Consider the following 9,991-nt stretch of genomic DNA (forward strand, 5'->3'; position numbering starts at 1 on the left):
TGGTGAAGAGAGGGCCCTGATTGGTAGAAAAAACCCCACAACTCCTTAGGGTTATCCCGCGCTTGGAAGTAGTGGGTTCACCTCATGAACCTAGGTCGGTTTGCAGCTAAACTGCCCACTGGAACCGAACTGAGCGTTATGGCTTGTCTGTGTAAGACTTTAATTGCTGGAGCTTTTTTAGAATGCTATAGACCAAGTCAACCAATCTAATTCCATTTGATGCATCAGATCCAAACAAACTTCTCATGTTCTCCTATTTTACTGCCCACCTTCTTCTTGTGATCCCACTCGCGGTTTACCTGTCAGGGGAGCGGGTCCATTAAGTGACCCGGTTCTCGTCGAGGGTTCCTCGTTATAAAAAGAAGGCCAATTCAATCAACATCTTTTGCAATCTTTGTACCATAGCAGGTGGAATTGATTGCCTTCTGAATGTGAATAAGAGGTAGTCTTCAATAGCCATTCCTTGACTGTAACTTTGGTGCCTTAGTCAAGTACAGCCAATTGGTCACTAAGTTATTGAAAAGCTTCAAATTTCTCGGCTATTGAATTTTAGCCACCAAGTACTTTTATTTCTCATAGTGTGTAATCATCATCTTTTTTTTTTCAAGGTAATCTGGTTGTTGGTATCTTCGCAAGTCATACATGTTTACCCATTGTTTCAATTTTTCTCTGTTCTTTAGTCAAAATTCATGATATCTGGAAGCTTTGTAACGATTTTCTAGAATAGAATGTGAATCCATTTTGGTTTTTCTATTGCAGACAACTGCACTACTAGCAACACCACCTCAACCTACTACTACCGTTAGATGATCAGGTGCAATATGATTTGACCAAAAGACAAGTTTCACTCCCCTCAGCTGTCCAACACGTGTCCAGTTCAGTCTGCAGACCTTACAAAAGTTGGTTGGTTCTTGGTATGTTTTGTGAGGCCAGCCTCACGTGTCACGTAAGGAGATAGAGCAGCACCTTTTTTTTTGCATGAAATTACATATTGCAGCTTATCCATTTTCAAGTATATATGATTTTGGCCCAAAAGGGGTTTGGTACAGTGGAAGGGTTCTTACTAGACTGAGTCAGGATTCCATTTTCATAAGTAGGGATGGCAGTGGGGCGGGGCCGGGCGGGGGACAAGGTCTCCACCCCCGCCTCCATCCCCGGCGGGGAATGGATTTTATCCTCCATCCCCGCCTTCATCCCCGTTTCATGTCCTCCATCCCTGGTTCAAACGGGGAAGAGGCGGGGCGGGGCGGGGATATTGCGGGGAAAAGTGGTCGGGGCGGGGTTGGGGCGGGGATCGTGGCGGGGCAGGGAAAAGTGCACGTCCATCCCCGCCTCCACCCCCGGACGGAGATGGATTTTAACCTTCGTCCCCGCCTCCATCCCCGTTTCATACCCTTCATCCCCGGTCCAAACGGGGTGAGGCGGGGCGGGGCCCCGCTTTCCCCCAGTCCACTACCATCCCTATTCATAAGTGTTAAACAAGGGGTAAACGGGTTAGGCGGGCGGGTCAACTGAAGCTGGGCGACTCCATGAGGGTTGGGGTGGCAAAATCTGACACGACCCGCCAACCCGCTTCTTAGCCGGGTTCGGGTTTGGCTTAAATGGGTTTGTGTCGTAAACGGGTTGACCCGCCTAACCCATTTATTAAACGGGTCGGGTTCGTGTTAGGGGTATGCCTACCCGCCAACCCGGATGACCCGTTTAATAAACGGGTTAGGCGGGCGGGTCAACCCGTTTACCAGAACCCGACCTGCCAACCCGTTTACCCGAACCTGACCCACTAACCCGCCAACCCGTTTACCCGACCCGATCCGTTTATTAAACGGGTTAATCGTGTCGTGTCGGGTTACCTGTTTAATAAATGGGTCGGGTTCGTGTTTTCCACAGCCGACTCGTTTAATAAATGGGTCGGGTTCATGTTTTCCACAGCCGACCCGTTTAATAAACGGGTCGGGTTCGTGTTGAGGTATGCTGACCCGCCAACCTGACCCGATTGCCACCCCTACATGAGGGTAAGGAGTGTGTCACAGGTTTATACCATCGAGAATCGTAAGTATGACAGGCTTAGCCAGCACGACTAAGTCTCTAATCCCGAAGGTGATTTCCCCATCGTTTATGGAAAAAAGTATATGTGATTTTTGCATCAATGTAACATAACCATATGCCATCTCATGAATGAACCAATTGACTCATAATTAATCCAATAAAGGGTCCTCCTTCTCATCTGTGTATAACCATCAATGACATTTGATTATCAAAGAACCACTGCCTACACCATCTTATAAATGACTGCACCAAGGCAAATCTGTCCAATGTAAAAAAAAAAATCAAATATTTGCTAAAATCAAATAATGATTTTCGTGGTGCTCTATATCGTCTACAAACATCTCATGCTTAATTGATAACAAATATCCTGTTATGAAATGGTATAAGTTGCATAATTTTTATAGGATTACCAAAGATTAGTGGTTGATTCAGATCAAGAGCGGATGTGAAGTATCCGTTTGGATCCATTTTTGTTATTTGTTTTTTATAATTTGATCATGGATTTAGTTTAAAATTGGATTTATTAGAATGAGAGATTTTAGAGGTTTTCTCTCTTTAAATAGCTAGAGAATTAGATGGGTACTTCAAGGCAAGAATTTTGAGGTTGATTGTTGTTACTGTTTGCTTATCTGCATTTCCTGATTTCTCTAGTTAATTAAAATATTTTTGAATTAATTCATAGTTCTTTTCTATATCATTCTGTGTTTTGGTAACAAAATCTGGGAGCTTTAGGAATGACCTTCTTTTAGCTTGCATCAGCTCATTAATTGTTTAATCATTTGGACTCAAATCCTTCCTTGCTAAAAGGTACTTGAGTGCACTCTTGCATTCAGAATCAACACAATAATAAATGGGGTTGGCAAAAAAATTCCCATCCAACAAAAAAAAACACCTGTATTGTGAAGAAGATCTAGCCATCTCTAACATCATATACTATCAACCATGGAATTTCATTGTCGCAAGTTATTTTGATTAAATCTGACCTTGTAGTTGAACTCAGCGTGGTTGATTTGAAAAGGATTGCATCCTTGGATCATGTTTTTTTTCCATGAAAAAACATAATTTTTTAAGTCATGAGTTTTGGTGTTTTTACTGCTGTTGTTTTTTAGAATCGCCTGAAAATTCTGCATACAGGTCACACATTCCTGCAATCCAAATGCTGATCCTCACAAAACAGACCATGTATATTTTACATCTATAGGGTGAGATTTGATCAAAACTGCTGCAATGAGATCTCATGGTATGACATTGAGGATGACTGGATCCCACCCAACAGCTAGGCATGAGAGGATGAGTTGTATGGATCTTATATGCATCCCAATAGAGAATGATATTGTGCTCAAATACTACTCGATCGACGGCCATCTATTCTTCGAAATTGGACAAACTTTTGCATCACTTGGCCATGCGAGAGCAGATCCAGTACTCGGGCGAAGTACCTTGCAAAGGCCAGAGCAGATTCAGTAATAGAGGACAGAAAATTACTGCACGTGTAGTGGTTTTCTATGTTTTGTAATTCACAGAAAATCGCTGTCTGAATAGCAATTTTCTGTGTTTGCGTTTTACACAGAAAATTGCTGCACACATTAGCGATTTTCCGGTGCAAAGGTACTTGGCCCAGTGAACTGATGTCATTCATCCCAAACACTACACTCGCCATCTTGCAATGGCTTTGTGCGTGGCATCCAGTATTAGATCTTCTCTAAGCCAACGGAGTACGTAGAAGGAACACCAACTATACAATAAAGAAAAAAAAATCATATTCACAACTATAAATCATTACCAAAAGATGGTTAATTAGTGGCCATTCAACCGACAGATGGGTGATATCTATCTGAATTTTGAATCTCATCCACAGTGGTTCTTCCCTTTTTTTTGACAGAAAGCAACAAAATATGAAGTTTTCATTTATATACACATCATACACTATGAATTATTACCAAATTACATGGAAAAAGAATAACGAATCCCGGTGTTGTATGGCCTAAATAATCCACTATACGGCCTCAAAAGAAAAGAAGAAAAAATCTAGTGCGTAAAGCTCCCATCTTCAAGAATCAACCGAAAAACGCAGGTTGGGTAGTCCTCTACAGGAGGCAAGTTGAGGTCCAATAAGAGAGCCTTCTTGTCATCTGCTTTCTTGGCGATAGGTGGGTGATGGACGAGCTCAACTGCGTTCCTGTGGCGCCTCATGTGGCCACCGAGCGCCTGGCCTATTGCGAACTCGAGCCCGCAGATGGCGCACTCGTGCCCTTTGGGCTTGCCTGCTGCTGCCTTGTGAGTCTGCTGCTCGTCGTCGGCCTCGAACCTCAGCCGCTTGTGGCTCGCTCTGTGGCCGCCTAGCGCCTGGAACGACGGGAACCGACGGTTGCACGTCTTGCATTCATATTCCTTAAGCGGCGACGCGCTTGTCCTTATGGCGTGGGAGAAGAGCAACAAAGCTTTTGCTTGCTCCAACTCTTCCCCTTCATCTGCTTCATGAATGTAACGCTTCATGGTTTTTGCTTGGGAGTAATGCAAATTTTTGTTTAAGAAACAAGAAAGAATGGATGGCGAGGTGAGAATGGGTTGGTTGTGGAGGGTGGTGTGTTTATATATGTATCTGTTGGGGAGAAAGGTCACTGTCAAATATCTGTGCAGTAGGTGTTGCTATGAGATGATGATATGAACAAAGAGATTGTTGATTACTTGTAGAGTTTGGCTGTGCAAAGTTTCTTCTACCAGTAAGCTTGCTAGTCAAAAGTTTATCCAACTTTTCTTGGTAAGGAAGAAACTTCCACGGATTTTATTAAGGGTTTCCCAGCAGCTTCTCTCTCTCTCTCTCTCTCTCTCTCTCTCTCTCAATTAAGGCAAGTTTGCAAGTGGGAAAAGTGTGGAAAGTTTTGTAAGACATGAGAGAAAAGGAATTTTCCTATGCACTTTCAAATGAGGAATTTTTTGATATTGAAAAGATCACATTTTTATAGAAGTTTAGCAAAAGTACATATGAAAATTTTGTCCGACTAAGGCTGTCATGAAAGAATGGTGAATTTTTTCCTAACCAAATATCCATACACAATGTGATCTTCATGTGATGAATAGGGGTGGCAAAACCTGACACGACCCGCCAACCCGACCCACCAACCTGCCTCTTAGGCGGGTTGGGGTTGGGCTTAAGCCAACCCGTTTCATAAACGGGTCGACCCGCCTAACCCGTTTATTAAACGGTTCGGGTTCGGGTTGGGGATATGCCAACCCGCCAACCCGGCTGACCCGTTTAATAAATGGGTTAGGCGGGCAGGTCAACCCGCCAACCTGAGAACCCGTTTACCCGACCCAACCCATTTATTAAATGGGTTGGCGGGTCGTGTTGGGTTACCCGTTTAATAAACGGGTCGGGTTCGGGTTGAGGTATGCTGACCCGTCGGGTCGACCCGCCAACCCGATTGCCACCCCTAGTGATGAACACTAGGATTTTCTAGGAAAAGTTTTGCTATTTCCATGCATGCCCTAGTGCGAAACTTTAGTTGGTGGCATAAGCCTGGTGACATTGGTATTGAGAATTATGGTCGGCAATTATTAAAATTAATTATGAAGTAAAAAAATATTAACTTAGTTATAAAAATGAGACAGGTCAACGTCCTACTTACACTTAACCATATTAATTATATGTTTTGAAACAAATTTTTCTTGTTTTAACTAATTACACTCCTTATTTTATTTTTCTCCCTGCTGACTCATTAGAATTATAAATTGTGGTCCGTAAATCTTTTGATGACAAGGAACCCTCGCCGAGAACCAGGTCACTTAATGGGCCCATCCTCCTGTGAGTTAAACCCGGGTGGGGTCACCAACACCAAAGCCCTTACGGAGCGCACCAGTTAATTAAAGGCACCCGCACACCCAGAAGGAGTCGAACCTGAGTAGAAAGGGTCATCACCTTCTCCCCACGCCCGCTGCCACACGTGCAACCCGGGCACCCGCACACCCGGTGGTTGGTAAATTTTAAATGATGTAAATTGTAAAGTATTACCTTTAACCATATTAATTATATTGTTCCTTAAAAAAAAACATATTAATTATATTTGTGATTTTAACTAATTATTTTTTGTATTTTATTTTGAAATATTCATATAGGGTTTGAAACGCGTTGGAGAAAGATGCTTACTAGAGTCCACACAGGTGAGCGCGTAGTCGCACCTTGGTGACGTGTACGGCTGCTGTTATTCCAAGAAGGTTGGCTTGGTCTAGTGGTTTAGGGTGATGGACTCTTCATCCAACCGTTTACTATTCTTATAGACAATCCATTGGATGGGTAGAACTCCCATCCTTCTTCAGTGCAGAAGTTTCTACGGGTCTGGTTGGATCCAAGTTGGGACTTGCGGGTTAGTTCATATTCCTTTTTTGTTTTTCTGGCTGAAGATGTGCTGTCAAGGTTAATTGGGTATCCGGCCCATTTGGGTATGTACCTAAACCTGGTTGGATAACGCATAGGTGGGTTCAAGTTTGGGCTCGGGTTATGTCAGGCAGAAAAAATTAACCCGTCCTGAACAAATTGAAGATGAAGGGTCACGGTCCAGACCCGACCTGATCAATCTTTGAACCAACCTATATAACAGCCGGGTCGAATTGACTTCAATACAACCAGAACATAACTTGGGTCTTTACTGTTATACCAGGCTGTTCGGATTCATATAGTTCTGTATCTGACAGAGATCCGGACCATTGTGATCCAAACCCAAAATTATGCCTTCCTGTTATTATTATTATTATTATGGGACCCCTATTTCACCCCCACCCTAGACCATAGTTAAGTGGAATCAAACAAATACGTGAAGCGATGTGTGAAGCGCGAAAGTGGGGAAATGAGTGCTAAAAAGTAATATGAAGCTAAAAACAAGATATGATTGTGAAGCTATTATGCAAGTACATAAAAAATAAAATACATGTGCATGAGCTCAAGCAAATAATAAATTACATGAATAAAGTATAGACTCATATACAACCAATATGTAAGCTTGTAATAAAAAAAATATTATTTTTTTAGTATGAAAAACATAGTAAGTTAGGGAGAAACGAGTTGAAGCGACAAGAAGCAAGAGAAAAACATTAAATCGATTTCAGAACGGAGGAGGATGCGGGCTTCCCACTAAAGGGAATCGAGCTTTCCATATTTCGAATGCAGGTTTCTCAAAACTTCCCCTCCTTTCAAGAAAGCATGCTTTCATGGAAACGAGCTTCCCCATGTAGCAAGAAGCTTTAGGTAACGATGCCCTAGACGATTGCAGAGGTGATGGCTTTTGATGTTGAGTCATATATAGATATGAGGACATGCTTATTTGCTCATAGGTCGCTCTTCTTGTAAATTCCTGAGGCATGGAGCTTTACACATAGGAATTAATAATTTCAAATATCATGATATTGTTGTTTAATCCAAATAACAAGATTTTATAGCCATATTTGTGTTTATATTACCTATATCTGGAGGATTTAGTTTTTTTTTTACAGTTGTTTATTTTGTTTTCCTTTTTACATGCTTTTTTATTACTTTAATATTTATTTGTTTCTGCCAATATTTTTATTAAAAAAAACTTAGAATGAAGTGGTCACAAGAATTTGATAGTCATTCCGTTATAATCTTTTGTCATTAACACTTTATGCCTGGGTTGCCCTCAATGAGATTCAAATATGAGATTTTCAAATTATCCAAAGTTTTGTTTTACTTTTTTTTTTTTCCTTTTTCGCACTTTTTCAAAATTTTCCTTTTAAGTTATAACTTTTTTTATGTTTTAATGATATAATCCCATGAAAAATCTAAAATTTGAATTTAAAGCTTAAAAATTCTGCAGTCCTAATACAAAATGTGCTGCATTACAAACTTTTAGTTTAAACAACCAAAGATTGTTCTTAGAACTGCTCAAGAAATGACCCACAAAGCTTAATTTTGCAGTTGGAATCCTACATCATCAAAGCAGCTATGTCATACCGACATGCTATTTTCACCACATCCTGGCGACAGTACCAGATACGTTGATATAGTCATTCATACATACCACCATTATATACTTTTTAATGTTAATTTAATGAAAATACATTTTTAGACATTAAAATATCACTAGAATATGAGAACTAATGTGTGCGCCTCATTTTTTATAGATTTTTTATTCTTTTATCTTGAGTCTAGAATAGGGATGTGATCTACATACTTGTTTTTATAAGAACCTGCTTTTGAATCATTAGATTTTGATGCATAAAGGGGATTTTTTTAATGCTTTAAAATCAATGGCTCATAATCTTCATAAATATTCAAGCATTTAAAGATCGCATTTTCATCGAAAATACACGAATCAATCGTCGATTCCTAACAAATTCACCATGCCAAGTGCATTCACATGGTTGGATTTGCAAAAAAAAAAAAGTGTTGAAAATGCCCATATTACTAGTTCTCATATTCTAGTGATTTCCTATCAATTTAAAAAAAAAAAAATCCATTTCCTCATATCCTATTTTCTAAAAAAATTGTCAAACTTATTAATCGAACTCCCATTGCGTGCCGTTGCATCCACGTATCTTTGTGACATAGCTAGCCTACATAAGTCATTAGCAGCAACGTCATCACAACATTTTCACTATGACGTGTAGAGTGCCTTAAACACAACATTCTTACTATGACGCCATAATGATATAATTAAGTTTCTTAAAACTAGGGGTGGCAATCGGGTCGGGTTGGCGGGTCAGCATACCTCAACCCGAACCCGACCCGTTTATTAAGCGGGTCGGCTGTGGCAAACACGAACCTGACCCGTTTAATAAACGGGTAACCCGACACGACCCGCCAACCCATTTAATAAATGGGTTGGGTCGGGTAAACGGGTTTTCAGGTTGGCGGGTTGACAGATCGGGTTGGCAGGTTGGCGGGTCGGGCAGACGGGTTGGCGGGTTGACCCACCCGCCTAACCCGTTTATTAAACGGGTCAGCCGGGTTGGCGGGTTGGCATACCCCCAACCCGAACCCGACCGGTTTAATAAACGGGTTATGTGGGTCGACCCGTTTATTAAACGGGTTGGCTTAAGCCCAACCCGAACCCGCCTAAGAGACGGGTTGGCGGGTGGTGTTAGAAATTGCCACCCCTACTTAAAACATATATAGTTTAGTTAGTGCAAGTCTCTGTAACAAATATCACGAGATTTATGAAAATCTTGCCAGAAATTGCATGAAAATTTAAAACGGCAATTTCTCTTGAGATTTATATTGAAAAAAACATAAATACCATGATTTAAACATGATATTCACGTTTTAAATGGCTATTTATCATTGAAAAACTGTGTATTTTTATTTTTAAATAATTTCTATTAATATTTTCTTATAGAATTTTTTTATATTTTAAAATTTATTTTTTATTGCCGAGATATTGCCAAAAAAACACGAGATTTATGATTTTTTTTTTTATTTCTCGCGAGTTGTTGACAAACGACGTTTTGCCGGAAAAAACGTTTGTCACTATGATGCAAGTGAGCCAAACAGCTACTCCTAATTGTGTCCTTAGCGACATAATATGAATTTATTACAAATTAGCAAATATATATCAAATATTCTTTCTTGTCCAAACCAATATTACAAATTCTTAAGCTTCAAGGAAGCATTTTGTTAGTCAATAAAACCAACCAACCTGTAATTGACTAAGCTCATGTGTTTTCACTTCCCTCACAATTTATGCAAGTCAATTGAAGGAATTTGGTGAACATTGACTCTCTATCAAGAGATCTGCCGTACCATGTCTAGAAGATTTTGGTGGCGTCAGATTAAATCCCAAAGATGACCTCATGCTAGCATTATTAATTAGGGTTTCACATTAAAGTGCTAACATGGTAGCATACCAATTTTATTGGGCCCGGTCTACTTGTAAATAGGGGTGGCAATCGGGTCGGGTTGGCGGGTTGGCTTGTCAGCATACCTCAACCTGAA

General features: G+C 40.6%; 1 protein-coding gene across 1 annotated transcript; it reads right to left on the reverse strand.

The window, feature by feature from the left end:
• Positions 1-3,847: 3,847 nt before the first annotated feature.
• On the reverse strand, positions 3,848-4,644 carry LOC149823403 (uncharacterized). Its single transcript, XM_090020037.1, has one exon. The coding sequence runs from the start codon at positions 4,540-4,542 to the stop codon at positions 4,075-4,077; it is 468 nt and encodes a 155-aa protein (XP_089876163.1). The 5' UTR covers positions 4,543-4,644; the 3' UTR covers positions 3,848-4,074.
• Between the last annotated feature and the right edge of the window lie 5,347 nt (positions 4,645-9,991).

Source organism: Nuphar pumila, chromosome 10 (assembly GCF_984573655.1).
Source record: "Nuphar pumila chromosome 10, dmNupPumi1.hap1.1, whole genome shotgun sequence".
NCBI classification, from domain to species: domain Eukaryota; kingdom Viridiplantae; phylum Streptophyta; class Magnoliopsida; order Nymphaeales; family Nymphaeaceae; genus Nuphar; species Nuphar pumila.